Source organism: Poecilia latipinna, unplaced genomic scaffold, assembly GCF_001443285.1.
Source record: "Poecilia latipinna isolate Pla-1442-1.1 unplaced genomic scaffold, P_latipinna-1.0 Scaffold531, whole genome shotgun sequence".
Taxonomy (NCBI): Eukaryota; Metazoa; Chordata; class Actinopteri; order Cyprinodontiformes; family Poeciliidae; genus Poecilia; species Poecilia latipinna.
In genome coordinates this window covers 72239-89722 of record NW_015113147.1, presented here as the reverse complement: position 1 = coordinate 89722, position 17484 = coordinate 72239, and the positions used below count along the sequence as shown (strand labels likewise).

The 17484-nt window shown below is 38.7% G+C and overlaps 2 protein-coding genes across 6 annotated transcripts in view; one reads left to right on the top strand and one right to left on the bottom strand.

Moving 5' to 3' along the window:
* moto (minamoto) overlaps positions 1–4676 on the bottom strand; it is a 10041-nt gene extending 5365 nt beyond the window's left edge. The window contains exons 1-5 of one of the 2 annotated variants that reach the window (XM_015040852.1): positions 4333–4676; positions 3915–4013; positions 2350–2507; positions 1679–1780; positions 62–1553 (exon numbers count right to left, since the gene is read on the bottom strand). In XM_015040852.1, the coding sequence (XP_014896338.1) occupies positions 62–1553; positions 1679–1780; positions 2350–2507; positions 3915–4013; positions 4333–4335 (1854 nt within the window). In that variant the 5' untranslated portion in view covers positions 4336–4676. The remainder of the gene's footprint in view (positions 1–61; positions 1554–1678; positions 1781–2349; positions 2508–3914; positions 4014–4332) is intronic. The other variant, XM_015040853.1, reaches the window with a different exon arrangement.
* A 2827-nt stretch (positions 4677–7503) lies between these two features.
* The window catches only part of mylk5 (myosin, light chain kinase 5), a 15961-nt gene continuing 5980 nt past the window's right edge, over positions 7504–17484 (top strand). For 2 of the 4 annotated variants that reach the window (XM_015040847.1, XM_015040851.1), the window contains exons 1-12: positions 7504–8681; positions 10784–10918; positions 11536–11688; positions 12470–12640; positions 13060–13092; positions 13983–14110; positions 14211–14364; positions 15271–15582; positions 15672–15774; positions 16561–16764; positions 16860–17077; positions 17163–17286. In XM_015040847.1, the coding sequence (XP_014896333.1) occupies positions 8546–8681; positions 10784–10918; positions 11536–11688; positions 12470–12640; positions 13060–13092; positions 13983–14110; positions 14211–14364; positions 15271–15582; positions 15672–15774; positions 16561–16764; positions 16860–17077; positions 17163–17286 (1871 nt within the window). In that variant the 5' untranslated portion in view covers positions 7504–8545. The remainder of the gene's footprint in view (positions 8682–10783; positions 10919–11535; positions 11689–12469; positions 12641–13059; positions 13093–13982; positions 14111–14210; positions 14365–15270; positions 15583–15671; positions 15775–16560; positions 16765–16859; positions 17078–17162; positions 17287–17484) is intronic. The other 2 variants (XM_015040848.1, XM_015040850.1) reach the window with 2 other exon arrangements.

Here is a 17484-nt window from a genome sequence, read left to right as displayed (position 1 = left end):
TTATATATATATATATATATATATATATATATATATATATATATATAATGAAAAACCATACCTTTTTTCTCTCCTTCTCCAAACTCCTAAACTGCTCGTAACACTCATCCAGGTAGAAGTGAATCTGGAAAGCGGGTCCTTCTTGATTCATCATAAGTGAAGCCGTCAGCGCTGAGGCCATGCCATGATAGGTGCTCTCCCCTCTGTGGTTCTTCATGTCGCTGATGAAGGAGCTGAATGCTGCATCATTAGTGGACCTCATGCCGTTCATGTCCATGTGAGGCCCACGGTTTTCACATGGCAAGATGGATCTGGAGCTGAGGTTTGAGTTCATGGCCATGCTGGAGTATCTCCTGAAGTCATTCAGAGAATACGGAAGAGGCGTGAACTGCTGCATGTTCCCTGGACTGATCATGATGTTCTCTCCGTCACGTCTCTGGGACTGCATGTTTCCCTGGAAATCAAAGTACGGATTTTGTGAGAAGCGCTGTTTGTCTCCCTCTGCCAGGTGTGCATTGGTTTGTTGCCTTCTCGAGAAGCCTTCTCCTGTAAATCCAGGCATTTGCATCATCTTGTTTTCTTTCTCCATTTGCGGCTTGATCTTTTTCTGGCTCTGCCTCGTATAATATTTTGAATACTGGTTCATGCTTTGATGATTGTGGTTGTCTACATGCATTATCATCTTGTGCTGGTTCGGGAAGGTCAGATGCGCTGGGAACGGCTTTGGTTTCTGAAAGTACTCCATGCGCTCGGAGCTGAACTCTGGAAGATCTTGGAAGTCGTCAAGTTTAAAGTTTTGTTTCCTCACATCTCCTATTCTTCCATTCTGCATTTGCTCCAAGTGGCCAAAGAGCTCCTTCTGGGTCTGCGTTGGGGGGAAATTCTGTGTCGACGCTGTAGGGTCGTTGGGCTTCCTACACTGTTGAGCCAGTCCTCCTCCTCTGACCATGTCCACCGTTGGTTTGTGCATGCCTGGAAAGTCTCCACAACAGCCGCTACCATGATCTGATGGCATGAATGACCGAAAGCTGCTGACCAGTTGATTCATGTCTTCTGGCACACAGCGGTCGTTTAGGAACGGATTTATGGTCTTTGGATTGTAGTGGTCTTCGCATAAATCGTCAAGGCACGAGGCGTTTGCATCTTTCTGAGGTCTGAAGATGTCGCTCAGCACTGGGACGTTTTTGGAAGGCGCATCATTCCCTCTGCTGTTATAAGGCGGCATGCTGATGTGTTTATACTGTTGAGACAGATCAGCGGCTACTTTGTTGGACAACGGTAGTCCTGGGGGCAGCTTCTGAGGACGAATGGAATAACTGCCTCCATTTGGTGAATTAAACGACCACTGCTGATTCCCAGCTAGTCCACTGGACAGCTGACTCAGCTCGTTAACTTCTTTGTCTACCGGCTGTTGTGTTTTACTGAAGGCCTCATGGGGCAGATGGTTTGGTATGAAGGAAGGGTTGTTGAATGTTTTAGGTTCTGGTTGAAAATACTGTAGTAACTCTTCTTTCAGTGTCTTTGGAGACCAGATAGGGTTGCATGTAGGTAGGCTTAAAAAAAGAGATAATAGGATTTATTGTCAGAGTTTATGGAACATATGTCCGTTTTATTTGATGTCATAATCTGTACAGCAATTCATATGAACTTAATATGTAACAATAAAACCCTGAAATACCTTTCACTGTAGAAGTTATCTTGTGAATCTGCTTCGTCCAAAATATTTGAAACAAGACCCTGAAGGTCTGCTTCAGCATCACAGTTGGTATCAGTCTGTTTCCTTCAAAGAAAAACAAAATCTGATATTGAAATGATGTTCTACGACTAAGCATTAGGGTCATTGTATATAAAAGAAAAAAAAAAACTAACCATGAAGGAGTACATTTCTGTCAAAAAACTCTTATTTACAAAAACCATACCGTGTCTGACTTTATATTCTCAGGAAACTTCTGACCATGGATAATTTTAATTTTTCTCTAGCAAATTTACATTTTTTTAACACTGAAATTATTTCTATAATTTCTATAATTCTATTATATGAAATTGATTAAATATATGACAGCTGCTGCCCTCGCGACCCGACCCCGGATAAGCGGCAGAAAATGGATGGAAAATGGATGGATGGATGGATATATGAAATTAATCTAAAAATTTCCAAGTGTTTTGGTGGCAAATTTTTGTTTTCTTTTAATCACCTTTAAGCTGTGTTCTAGGTATTCTGTGCTCATTAAACATCTTTTTATTTAAACAGAAGCTCTTAAGTAGAACAAAATTAAAAAGTATTACCTATTTTGAGAAATAAATTGCACATCTATAATACTACACTTTGTCCTATAATAACAGCAATACCTGTTCTTAATGGCAGTCTGGGTATATCTGAGTTCATACTGATCATCTTGAGACTCCTGAGACCAGGAAACATCCGAAAGCTCACAACGTGATGGAACTGGGTTGGGAATGAAGGGGACTGACATGCAACCACTTTTACCACCTACATTAACACCTGTCTAAAAGAGAGAGAAAGATTAGATTCAACAATGTGCTTCTTTCTTCCTCACATGTCAACTGGTCTTACAAATGAGGTTCTGAACACTTCACACCTGGTATAAACTATAAATTATTCAGTTGGACTCTCCATATAACAGCCTGTATCCTCATCTGGATCATACAAAGCTGCCATACAAACAACATGATTTCTTGCTTCCTTTTCAATTTTTGTAAAAAAAAAAAAAAAATCCTCTATATGTTACTGCTCAAATGTACAAGATGTTTAATTAACTAAAAATATGTCCTGTTTCTCTTTTGTGTTAAATTTGTCAGCAACAAATCTGAAGACACCCGGAAGCGTAGCAAGAAATATAGCTTTTTAGATCTTAAAAATCATCCCATTCAGCTCATTTGCCTATCGGATGATGTCAGCTTTCCAGCACTGTGAGGATGTTACTTTTCTAACAAGCTCAAGCTGATATGACATCTTTCACCTACAGATAAGGGAATTATTACCCATAATAAAAATAAAAACTCAGACTACAGATTCAAAAGGCCAGTCATATGCAACATATATTTGTTTTACAAAACAATATATGTCAAATAATGTCAAATCTTCAGAAAATTAGAATACAAAACATCAATATTAAAAAAAAAGGTTTTCAGGCATTTTGAGTTCTGCATACATATACTGCATTGACAACTGTAATTGAATATACTGTAAAGCTTTGCTTACCTTCAACCCAATAGAGAACTGAATAGCTTATTGTCAAGAAAAAATAAGACACCAAGTCCAGGAATACAGATGAGGAAAAGGTTGCACTTAAAGCAACCTGTACTTCCTTTACCACTTCATAGAGGGCAACAGAGCGATTGCTTTTATCCTATGCCACAACAATGTAGTAAGTTCTGCATAAGAACCAAATCAATAATTAAATAACTTTTTCTGCCTTTTGATAATCATAATTTAGGCTTTTCATTTGCTGTAAACAATAGCCATCAAAACGAACACACACAAACGCTATAAATGTGTCACTCCAGATGTTATGTTTCACTTTTTGAATTTAATTATTTAAAATAATTTAACATTTTAATAGTCTTGAAATTTACTGAAGTGTATTTCCTTAAAAAAAAAAAAAAAACATTAATTGGAGGTGTTCCAATATTTTTAGGCTGTCATATGTAAATGAAACCCAAAAACCTAAATTTGTAATTTTTCAGTTACTAGTTATATAACTATGATTGTCAGGAAAAAAAAATGCCATCCAAGGATTTTCGTAAGTACTTTGTAATAACAATAACATGCATGTGCATTGCTTTCAAATAGTTTTAAACAAGAAATTAAACTAATTAAACACCATTGTCCAAGATATTAGATGCAGGAACTATATAGAAGGGTGGGGGGAGGAATCAGAATTCCAACTTACCTGACGCTGACATGGCTGAAACAGTGAATTTCCCAAAGTGGTCTGATGCCCGTCAAACGCCATTCTAAACTCTGGCCGATTCTTCAGTTCATTACTGGGCTAGCAAGAAAAAGGCCAAGTATTTCATTGTTAATGCCATTTAACCCCTGTACAGTAAATACAATTATCTAGGTAAGACATTTTTTTACAATTTTAGTTTAACTGTAGTCGAAGAATAGCACACCAGATAGCTAATTTGCCAAATTTAACAAGCCGTTAGAAGTGGACCTGGCGCTGCTTAAGCTAGCTTTCTTAGCACGTACCCTCACGTTTCTAAACTGACATACGTCAACTTATCTAGTCGGTATAACCGTCGAACACCAAAAGAAAAAGCTCTGAATGAAATTTTATGGGGGAAAAACACTTTTAAGAGTTTTACCATTTCCTCCAGAAGTCGACCGAATAACTCTCGGGACCTCTCGAAGCCCCCCCGAACCTGGCTTCTTCTTGTCCGGGGTTCGATACTGTGCGTTGACGACTTGAACGCGCATTGGCTGAAAGAATAGACGATCACTATTTAGTCCAATTATCAAAAAGCAGCAGATCTGTCAGCATAGCAACATCTGGTATCAACTCCTCCCCTTTGATTTAGAAGAGACGCAGGTGGTCCAGAAATGTCTAGCTCCGGGGTGGGCGATCTTTACAGCCTAAAGAGCCATTCCCCATCTCTGACCAGCCAAATGAAATTTGTTTAAAGCTGCAAATGTCACAAGACTTGAAAAAAGACAACATATAATTTTAGATAAATGTCTACTCTCGGAAATTTGTCGCGATTTTCTAAGAGCTAACATTTAATCTTTATTTCTGTCTTAAAATAAAGATAAACATAAAATTTAGCAAACAAAAGATGGATTTCTTTTTTCCTGTGGGATGGAAATGATGGGTAAAATTATGGGCTAAAGGAGTAAAAGTGGCGGAATACAAATGATTGGCACACTTTTATATTTTAAATTAACTGTTGAAATGTGTGTATCCTTTTCCTCTATAATTACAGTTATACATTGTGCTGCTCTGTCATGCAAAACCCCATTAAAATATATAGAATTTTGTGGTTGCAATGAAACAAAATGAGAAAAAAAAGGGTTAAGATTCTGTGGTCCAGATCCAGTGCTTTAAGTTTTCTCTGGTTTTATTTTAGTTTACATCTTTTTCTGGATGACTAACTAATGTTCATTAGTAGTTTCCAGTATACAATCAGAATATTGTGTGGGCTTTTTTTTTTTTTTTGCATCTTGTGGTTTCCTCATGGTCTCCTATGTCTACACGTGTGCAACTGTTGGTTGAAACGCCTTGAGAACTGGAGACCAGACAGTCACAGTCAGTGTGTAAAACCAATGAAGCAAAAACCAAGCAGGAACCTTTATGCAGCAGGTCAACAGTCAAACTGACACTGGGGGAGCTCCATAAAGGAGAGTGTGTTGGGAATCTTGGGCCTTAAACTGTTCAAGCATTCAGTGTAACTCAACCCGTGTTTGGGGAAGGGAATAAAATATACTTCTGAGAAGCTCATCTTGCAGTTACAAAGAAATGAATGCATTTGTAAACAATTCTCTCTTATTAGCAAATATTATTTGTAAGAATATTACTACAAGATCAAATAAATCACCATTGTAGAAAACATCTGTGAATGTTTTGCTGTTAGATTAATTAATTAATTGATTAATTAATTAATTAATTAGTTAATTAATTAAATAGTTAGTTAGGGATTTTTATTTACTAGTTTTCAGCCACTGCTTGTCTCGTAATGGAGCAAATGACCCAATTTAGTTCATAACCACTAACGGGCCTGCTGCCATGTACAAAATTAACCTCTAGGTGGAGCCAACTCTCTCCCTCCTGTTGGTGGTGCAGCTGCTTCTACCAGCTTTACAAAGTGGTAGAAGCAGATCATGCCATTTTTCATTTCAGACTTCACGGCTTAAAAAGACCCCGTGAATAATTTCTCTCGTGCTTCAGCTCTTTTCCAGTTATTTAAAAAAAAAACCTTTCCTGCCCTTCTTAAAAGTTGAATACAAACAAGTGTTGGTAGTGCCACAAAAAAAAAATGCATTCATGTTAATATATTAGGGGCTTCTATTAAAAAAAAAAACCACATGATAGAAAATGGCAGCCTTTCTTGGTACAGCTGATGAGATGCAATTGTGTTCCTAAAATAATATTTTAGTTTGTTTTTACAATGGTGTAATGAAGTTCTAATAAGTGGAGCTCTACATGCATTGATTTCCATTCCAAATAGTGTCTTGTCACGGTGCAGTTAACTATAGAAGTTGTCACTTTTGCTGTTCCTGCCAAATAATGGAAATCAGTAAGGGTTTGTTTGGTATTTTGTCTTTGGCCCTGAACCCCATCCGTTAGCCAGATATGTAAATAATGACTCCTTCTGTTCCCTGAACAATCTGATTGACCTGAAGGACAGGAGAGGCCTTCACCTTTAAATTACCTTTGCAAAGGAATGTAAAACTTTAACTCTGTGTAGGTGGGGGGGTTGGATCTGTTATGGCTCAGGTTGAGGAATAATTGTAGTGTCAGTTTGCCTTTTGACTTTGCTTTTATTTTACAAGAAACTACGTTTATTCTAAAATACATGCAGACCAAACAGTTGGAGGAATAGTAACTAGAAAAGGTTACGTTGAACAAAATAAAGTCTGTGTAAAAACGTAAACAAAATATTTTAGCTAAGGTTTATTCTAAGAGGAGACTATTCAACATTAATTTTGTATAAAATTAGTTGTGTCTTTTTTTCTGATTTTGTTTTTATGTGTTTGTGCCTTATTGTGTGTTTTTCTCTTTAATTTTACTGGTTTCTGATTTGTTTGTATTTCAGCACCTTTGCTTGAAACTTTAGACTTCAGTCTGGAGATTTTATTTGTCCACCTAATTGTGACTATTTCTGATTTCAGATTTCCGAATCTGTCGCCCACTCAGATAATAGATGTTTCCACCATCTACAATCTTAAGCTTTAGTAAACAGATGATAGAAATGTTTTCAAGAATAGGAACTTCCTCGAAGGATACCTGCAGACAAGCTACATGCGGGTATAATAATCAAAACCCAAAACCTAGGAGATTCGTGTTCCACAATCCTTTTATGTGCAACATCAGCTTTAATTACATTACACTTTTTTTTTTTTTGCTTCATGTCAAAAACTCTTACAGTTATTCAGTGTTTCATGCAGCTTTCTTTTAACAACCAACTTCATCTGAACGTTCTCTGTTCTTCTCAGGAATCTGTCATGGCTGATTAAAAGCTTTGTGCCTTGCCGTATTAGTAGAGGTGTCCATCATGTAGTGTAGTAGTGGACAACAGTGGTGCCTTATTTTTGTGCTACTTCCATTAAATTTTGCAAGAAATGTCAGCATTTTCTTTATAGAGATTGTAACAAGCTAAGTGCTGTTAAGAAGATGAGTATAGTTTTGATGAGGCTAACAACCTTTCTTTTTGACAAGAAGATATTTTTACCTCTAATCGAACAGTGCTGTCTACCTTGCATCTATAACTTGTGCTACACCAACCTGCTTTCACTAAACATCAATCTCTATGAGATTAGGAATTCCACTCACACAGAAACTAACACAAGCCCCTGGCAGTGCTATTCTTTGTGACCGGTGATGTGGAATTTGGAAAGCGGGGATGGGAGCGAGGTGGAAACTGTTGTTATGCTCCTTTCACTGGTTGTCACTTGCTTAATGCACAACTCATTTCAGTGCTGGCATTTAAGGTTTATGAGCAGTTATGTGCAGATTGTTTGATTATTACTTTTTTCTTTATTTTAACCTAACCGATTCAGATTGTGTGTTTGGTGTGCCGTCTACCTCTACAGCACACAGTCTAAAAACAACAGAGCCCTTGAGAGAGGGAGAGTTACCCTAGCAGTGGATGGGTCGGTTGCCTTAGAAAGGGCCACCTTGTGTGTGTAGGGATAATACTGTCAGAGGAGGGATTTAAAACGCTCCTGTTCGCAATCAAAGCTTTACGGTAGTCACACTTGGGATGAATGTGCTGATGTCAGGCATTACAAAGTTCAGCTGAAGCATCGATAAGTTACCAGTCAAATAGAAACCAACGGACAGCAGTGCATTCAACAAACGGTGCACAATATGACCTTTGCCTGGGTGGTGGAGATAAGCCCTTCCTTTCTTTTTCTTTTTCTGCCTTTCCCTGTTTATCCAGAGTGCGTGTCTGTTGTCCATGATGATAAAAAGACGGGGGGTTGTAGTAGATGCGGGTTGTGGTTACAGTGAGAGATTCTACGAAGATTAGCAGCTGCCTTTCACACCTGAAAGGGTCTCGGTAAGACAAGATTTGTCACGTAGGTGGAGTCAGTGCAGTTATAGGAAGGGTGAAAGAAGAGGGTTTTACAGAAAAGTGTGAGGGCAGAAAGCAGAGCCGTTGCTGGCTCAACAGGGAGGAGTGTAAACAAAAGTGACTTGTTGATTTTTTTTTCTTCTTTTTTTTTATACAGAAGAGAGTTCAAGCTGTGGAGGCTCACACCACAAACCCAGAAAGGAAGTGTGATAACCAGTCCGAGAAACAACTTTGTAACTTCATTTTTTTGTTCTGTCTAGACCCTGCAGGGCACTCTAAAACAGACATGAACGGAGACAGGAGCAAACAGCGTTATGTGTCAACCTTCAAGCTTCAGCTCCAGCCATCACGTCCCTCATGTGCACAGAAAAATGGGACAAGAACAACAGACATCAGGACTTCTGGAAAATGTTCGGAACCAGGTAAGAGCTGAAGATGGGGTTAGAAAACCAGAGAATGTTTTATTTCAGTACTTTCATTTGTCACATTTTCCTTGGTACTAATATCAGTAGTTCAAGCAGCAAGTCTGAACACGGCAATGCATCTCATAAGTTGGCACACTGAATTCAAACACATTGCAGCAGGGCTTGTTTTTAAAGTACACATTGCACTCATCACAGTTTTTTCCAAATAGGTTATCTCAATATGTCTTCATTGTACTTAATCAAACATCTTTAGCTTTCCTTTTAGTCCAAAATGTCATATTTTGTATGCTAACAAACTTTTTTTTTTAAATTGTGCTTCTTCCTCTTTTCTTGTTACAAATATGCATAGTTTCCAACATTTAAATCTGCTACATTTTATCATTCCTTTTTAGCTCATCATGCATGCATTTGTTATTCAAAGTATTGCACAAAGTGTTTGGACATCAATTATCATGTGGGATGCATGACTGCACACTTTCGTTTGTCAGTCAAAAAGCTTTTCTGCTGCGTTTGGCATGTTGCAGTTTCAGCAGCTGAGAAAACCAATAGACAGGTATCTGGTTTTTCAGTAAGAATAGAAGATGGTTGTGAGAGCAGTCCCCCGAATTAAAGGCTCAGCTTAAGTAAAAAATATGATTTGAAGAAAGAGTGATAAAGATTGACCTTTCTCGTGACAGTTTCCAAATATGTCCTAACACAGAACGTTTTGCACTAAATTAAAAGCTTTAAGCAACTGAATGTTGCAGGCAAAATTCTTACTTTGATAAACCATAACTTTATTGCTTAACATGCACCTGTAGAAGTATCATGCAAGCAGTGACACTTTCTGTCAGGCTGCATCTCCAACATAGCACTTTTTTTTTTTTTTTTAACAAGGCCATGCCAGAAGAGGAAGGGAAATTCTTGAGAAAGCAGCAGCCAACCCCCGCATGGCCATCTTCCAAATCTAACAAAATAACTCAAGTTCTATCAAAGAGAACAAGGTATTTACCTTCGGAGCATTATTGCAAAATTTGTGCACACTCCTCCCCCAGAAAAAGCATGCTTTCATTAAATTGTGCCGTTAATATCTAGCTTTTCTGTGCCATGGTCACCTCCTTTAACATGAGAAGGAATAAAAAGATAAAGAAGTGCAACCATTTTTTGTTACTGAGAGAAAAATAACTTGCATACTTCCTCGTATACTATCTTAATTTCTGTTGTGAAACGTGTTACGTGTTAAGAAACAGACGCAGAGCAAATTGTCTACTTGATGCAGTGGTTCGAAATGTTGTTATTGGTAAGAGAGCTATTTTGATCATGTTCTCCAAATGATATCAGGTGAAAAAAAAATGTTGTCTATGACTAAAGGCACTGTATTACTTTATTAGGTCTACCTGTTCAATCGCTTGTGAACAAATAGTTTTATAGGGTAACAACTTTCATATTTCAGAAAATGTTGGTCTGCAGCTTTAGCACCCCACCTTTTGGGGTTGTGCACAGAAAAGACCCAGTGAGAAGGAGTTGTGTGAATTAAATTGCCTTGTTGACGTCAAAGTTCAGAGGAGGAAGGGAATACTGGTTTGAGAAGCTAGAGTGGCAGCTCAGGTAATCACTCATCACAACCTAGGTCTGCAGAATATAATATTTGAATGTCCAACATGTCGAAACTTGAAGCAGATGGGCAACAGCAGCAGAACACACCAGGTGTCATCCTGCCAGGAAACCGAGGGTACCATTAACACAGTTGGATAATTGCAAATTGGAAAAGCACATTCTGATGTCAGAAATTGGTGTAAACATCTTAATTCATGGTGGTGGTGATAGTTTCTTCTCACACTCTTGGCCCCTGTTGAGCACTGGCACAACTATCTAAAGGAGGACAAGTCACCATGTTACGAAGGTCAACTAAACTCAAACTGGTTTCTTGAACGTAAAAAAAAAAAAAAAGAATTCATTAAACTCCACTGGCCTTCATTGTCATCAGATTTCAACCTTTTAGATCTGGTGGGATGGGAAACGTACATAGAGGACGTCTATTCAACAATCTGCAGGGACTGTGTGATGCTCTAATGTCAATATGGACAAAAACCTTTTTGCATTATTGTCTCCTGTTGTAGATTCATCAAAAAATCTGCACCCACCTGTATTCATAAAGCCACTTGAAGACTGCTGTGTGGATGAAGGAAGTGACTTAGTGCTAAGAGGAGTTCTCACAGGAAGTCAGCCCATCAAAGTTACATGGCTGCACAACGGTAAGCAAAGAATAAGGTACATTGTTGTATCCTTGCTCAGTGACAGATATTATTGTCTCACAATACACACTGGTAATCTAATACAGAAAAAAAAAAGTCTGGAATCTACAATCCAAACAAATTAACCTCTGACTTACAGGAGTAGATAAAATATGAATGCTGTTTTGCATTGGAATTAAAGCTGACTGAAGACCTGAAAGTTATCCAATACATGTTTAACTTTCAGATATGATGATTTTTATAAATCGGTTTAATCTAAAATGGGAGCTTAAGATTGGAATGAGGTCAAAATAAGAAATTTCAAAATTTCCAACCACTATCAGAACCTGGACAGCAAAATGAAAAAGTTCTCTTCCTCCACACTGCCATTTGAACAGCTATCTAAACCGCTAGCATAGCAGTAGTTCAGCTAACTCCTAAGAAAATTTTAAGTTGGATGTTGTTAGGGAAAAAGTTGTTTTCAACACAAGATTTGGCTCCTTTTCAGTATTTCTTCCCGATTCTCGAACACCCCTTGTCTCTGTCTGTAACACTGACTGTACCCACTTTAGTTAAATCAAGCTATCCCTTTGCTAGCGAAGAAGTATGCTTCTAATTGTTTTTATTTTAATTGGCAGGTGAAAGGGTGCGTTTTGGAAACTCCTCCTTGAATGGCCATGATGTAAGTTTTGTGGTGAGGGAGTGCTTGCCAGAAGATGCTGGGGCTTACACATGCTTGGTTGAAAATGGCGCAGGGAGAACATCCTGCAGTGCAGCTGTGTTTGTTAAAGGTAAGAGAGATCAACATATTTTCATAGTAGTTAAAAAGAAGTTAGTAATTCATGAACAAGGAAGTTAATTTTTAACAGAGTTAATGACTAATATTTTCTGAATAAAGAACTTGCTCATTTTGTACATTCTGTTACAATACACCAAGCTTCCCTCTGCAGGAATCCACAAATCTCCAACAAAAACGCTACTTGGCCAAGTAGCATTGAGACAAGGTCAAATGATCCCAGAAACCTCTTGAAACCACTCTACGTAACCATCAATTGACCAAGTTTGTGCCAGAAGTGCCACAATTAATTAAAACAGAATCAATGGAGCAAATATTAACATTTCAAAGTGTGTTGTATCAAGTTGCCAATTAAAACGTGTTGGGAACTATGACATAAAAGAGAAACTGGGGTGGAGGTTCATCTTCCAGCAGAGCAATGACACAAAATATTCAGTGGATTGGTATTCATGCATCCAATTTTTAGACCTATATTCAACTGAAAATCTGAGTCAGAACTTGAAAATACCACCGGTGTGCAAAATACAATTGCACACCTTTTTTGTTGTTGATAAATAAAGCATGTATCATTTTTCTTAAACATCACATTTATGAATTGCTTTGTTTTGGTCTACTATACAAAAACCTAATAAAAGGCAATGAAGTTTATGTTTGTAAATGGATGCAAAAACCTGTGACTGATTGTGAATACTTTCGCAAGACACTGTAAGAGCTTACCAGAGTTTTATTGTTGATATTGCCTCTTTTCTTTTCCTCTTAATTTCCAACCAATACAGACTTCGAAAGTATGTACGGTGTCACAAAGATTCCCACTTCTGCATTCAAGAGCACTGTACAAAATGGCCAGTCTTCACAAACCTCCAAAGCTGAGTTGCACAAGAGTAATGGATCTATTTGTACATCGCCTGTAACGTTTGTTCAGCAGAGCCCAGTCTCTTCACCGAAAGGTAAAGGCATCATCACACTTTTCAATAGCATCTTAATTTGTGGCAATTTCCATTATTTATTTGAAAGGAAGCCATGTATATATATTACTTTTTTCCTGCATTTAAAACCCAGAACCATATCTTAACCTCAGGATGTTCCTGTTTAGTCTCTGAAAGGAAACTCACTTCCAGTCCTTGCGTGATTGGCTGTCAGGCAACGTGTATACCAATTGTAAAAGCCTTCCTCAACAATGTGGCTCCCTGATACACCCACTGAAGGTTTTCATTCCCAGTTAAACACCATGTAGGGAAGTGGACATTGCACTTCAAGTTCACTGAAACTTCCTGAGTCTGTGAGCTGATAGCCATAGTAGTCAGAGTTGAACCACACCTTCGTTTTCAGCAGCTTAAACCTGCCTGCTTTTCATCTCTCTGCACAGCAGTCATCCCAAAGAAGAGAACCAACTCAACAGGTGAGAAATACTTTTTTTTCTTCTTCTTTTTGTTTTTTTTTTTGCCAACCAAGTAGCCCAGATATAAATCAAAACAAAACATTCCCATGTGTTGTTTAATATATAATTTTTCATTTTCTTTTTTTCTTTTTTAGTCACTGCTTTTTTTTGTTGAATAAATGTAACTTGTAATTGTGAGTAGTTTGGTGTTTACGCTGTTTGAATTGGGGCTGCAAAAAAAACACAAAAAAAAACAACAACAAACATGAATTGCTTTTAAGTTATTGTGCTTTATTATGTTGAAAATCTTTGCCTAAGGGTGTTAGCTGCCTGAACAAAAGCATGAGAAACGCACATGATAATGCCAGGCCATCTGTTGTAGAGTAAACATACTGTGTCATATTTCTTTTTTCTTGTTTTTTTTTTATTATAATAAATTAGATATGAAAGGTGGAGAGAAATTAGACACAGTGAGTTAACTGTTACCATTAAAGCCTTTTAAAACATATTTATCTTTCTAAGGTCATTTAAATTTACCATCCACAATATTTACATACTGATAGAGTGTGAGAAGACGATAACCTAAGCTCATATATGGACTTGTGTTCAAAGAGTGAGCTGTTTTACCTGCATTTAACATGAGCTACGTTAGTGAGTATATCATTAGTGTTTTGCTCTTTGTTTCTACATAAGACACTTGATATTCCTGTATACCACAATAATAATGGTATCAGGAAACCGAACACATTCCCCCCACCATACAGGACAGAACAAGGCCTAAAACCCTCTGCAAGACATTTTTTTAGTCTTTATCTCTAACTTACATTCCCTGTTTTATTGTTTCCTTCCAGCATGATAAAATGAAACTCTGACCTCAAAGACAAAACACTCCTGTTGTTTTGTCTTTATAGGCCCAGTATTGAGCTTTCAAAATCCACCCCAGCATTTTGAAGTGAAGGTGGGACAAACTGCCAATCTGACTTGTTTTTTTACCGGAAGCCCCCCTGTGGTATCCTGCTGGATCAGGAACAAAGAACAGGTAAAAACAAAGCAAATGCCCAGCTGTTGAGTTCTCCACAGTATTTATCTAACACTGTGGTTTTTCTTTTGTGTGTGTGTGTATGTGTGTGTGTGTGCAGATAGTTGACGGTCCAGAATTGCGGACAGAACATACAGAACAGAGCAGTACGCTGGTCATAGCAGAGGCTACGGCGCAGCACACAGGACGCTACACTGTGGTAGTGAAAGACCGCAAAAGCTCAGCCCAACACACGCTTACCCTTTCTGTCATAGGTAAGACAATAACATACATCACACTCAGTGGTCATTTTATTAAGTGGACCTTGATAACACAAGGTTGGACCCATTTTTACCTTCGGAACTGCCTCAAATCTTTATGGTACAGATTCAAGAATATGACAAACATTCCTCGAATATTTTGATCACGTCACACAGCTGCGAAGCATTCGAACAGTTAAAGATTCTGTTCATTTAAAACCCAATAAATCAATAAACAGTTAAGAAGGCTGATGCACTACACTCAATAATGTCTACCAAGAAGTAAAGATACAACAGTGTATGTTGTCTTTGCCTAGCAATATCACTATGCGAGGCTGACGTCCTGTGAGAACGTCCAGCAGCATGTTGTCAGTTCCTTCGTTATAAAGACGGATCTATTCAGATTTTTAAGAGAATCTGCAATGAAAAGAGGTGGTAAAAAGATTTTGGTAGGATCACACAATTTCAGTGAATTTGTTCACTGTGCACGTGAATGTGAATCAGCCAAAGGAGCTCTGCTAGATGGAGATCTGATGGACGTGGAGGTGATTTGACTACAGTGAACTCATCATTATGTTAACGAAACTCTCAGTGCTCAGTTGGCTATGTGAGCACTAAGGGACTCATAATGGGACAAGAAAATATCCACCACACCATTATACCACCAGCAGTCTGAATACTTTACTTCAAAGCATGATGGATCTATGCTTTATTTACACTAAACTATGACTCATATGAATGTCTGAATGAAGACTCATAGGACCAGGGTTTGTTTTATTCAACCTGTTATTGTCCAGTTTTAGAGAACCACTGTGACAGCTGGTGTGGTATTCAGCTGCAGCAGCTTATTGGCTTTAAGGTTCCGAAATATGATGGTCCTCTCAGTTTGAACCAGCTTGCCCTTCTCCATCATCTTTCCAGACCGTCCAGAGCCTCCTGCTTCGGGCCCGGTGGCCTCTCTCTTATCTCCATCCAACCTCGTGCTGTCCTGGTCGGGACCCTGTTACGACGGCGGCAGTGCTGTCCTGGGCTACGTGTTGGAACTGAGAGACCAGGGACTTTCTGAGGCTGGGAAGTGGAAAAAACTCACTGCCAAGTGTGCCAGCACCTCATACCAAGTGTCATCCGGGCTGCAACCAGGACAGGAGTACTGTTTCAGAGTGAGGGCTTACAACGCAGTGGGGGAGAGCGATCCCAGCCCAGTTTCAGCAGTGGTGAAGATGGAGGAATCAGGTTGGGTGTTATTTGTGTCTGGAACCATATCTGAAAGTTGTAATTATAATAGGAAGTCTTTAATCAATATGTTGTGTTTGCATTTGTAGATTCTAAGAAAACACAAGAAGAAGCCATTCAATACTCCTGTGTCACTATTGATTCTTCCCACAAAGTTACAGATCACTACAACTTGCATGAGAAATTGGGAACGTGAGTATCTGCAGCCCACACATTTTCTAGCACTTGTTTTTCTTGGAGCTTAAGCCAAAACTCCCCTTTCTCGAGAACTTCAGTTAGAGTATTTTGGAAGAAAGAAATTAAGAGTAGCAGTATGGCTGGAGGGGAAATTCTGCCAGGAGATGTGATTACAACATGAGCTTGCAGAAACATGTTCCTCCAACGATTCAGAGTTTATAACGTAAAGTGCCTTGATGTGTATCTGTAAAAAACGAATGCAATTTGACTCTGACAGTTGAAGAAAGAAATAATAACTCATCTAAAATGCACGTGTTGTCTGTGTTTGATTTTTCAACCGTTTCAATCACGTCTCTTCATTCGTCACTCGCAAGAAGCCAAATTTTCTCGTAATCCTTTCAAGTAACCTTAATCTTCAGACTCTCTGAAGGTTGTCCAAAGTATCTAGTCCTTTTTAACCTTACCATGACACAAATGCAAATTATGGGTAAAAATACTTTTAGGGGTTTAAGCACACTTCAAAGATGAAATGTGTCTAAAGGTCATGCTTTGACAAACAGAACTGAAAGAAATTCAATTAAGATTTGACAGAGAATGATAATCTTTTAGTTTGTCCATCCACTTTATGCAAACAGTTTGCATAAAGTGTCTCACTAGTGGAAGGCATTTTATTTTATTTACGCTAAACTGCATGATTTCTATACTGTAATGAACTTGCTAGCTTGTATCTGTTGAGATGTTATTGTATGGTCACTTTCATGCCTGAAGATTTTAGGCAAAACCGACTTCTGTCCTCTTCAGGGGAAAGTTTGGCTTGGTGTTCAAGCTCACCCACAAGGAGACGGGCCATGTGTGCGCGGGAAAGTTCTACAAAGGACGGCGAGCCAAAGAGAGAGAAGCTGCTCGTAAAGAAATCGAGCTGATGAATCACCTCCACCACCCCAAGCTGGTTCAGTGTCTGGGAGCATATGATCATAAACCAGAGATGGTCATGGTAATGGAGTTGTAAGTACCATCATGTCAAATTCTCATTAAAACACAAAATTTTGGTTGTCTGCCAGATGTCAGAGTTGTATTTTATTTATTTATTTTTCCTGTAGTATTGCAGGTGGGGAGCTCTTTGATCGCATTGTGGATGACAGCTTTGAGTACACAGAGCCTGGCAGCGTGCGCTGCATACAGCAGATTCTGGAGGGGATCGCCTTCATGCATCAGCAGAAAATTGTCCACCTGGATCTGAAACCTGAAAATATCGTCTGCGTTGACACCACTGGCACTTGCATAAAGATAGTTGACTTTGGATTAGCTTGCAAACTTGGTACGAAAAATCAAATTCTTTTCCCATTTATGCATCTTACTTGTGTTGGATACGTGTTCTCAGTTTGCAATGCGCGTTTACACAGATGGGAACACGGCTGTGAAGGTGATGCACGGCACTGCTGAGTTTGTAGCACCGGAAGTTATCAGCTACGAACCTGTGTGTTTGGCCACTGACATGTGGAGCATCGGCGTCATCTGCTACATCCTGTGAGTCACCTTGTTGTCTCCGCCACATCAAAACAGCACTTTGACAGTTATTCGTTTTATTGCCAAAATGCAAATCAAAAAGTTGGTATCGCTCTTCTGACAGCGCAATAAATTCAAAGCAGGGATTTGGCTCAAGGTGAGACACTTAGCTTTCACTCCAGGAAAGCTAATTGTCAAAGCACATTCATAAGAAAGGCT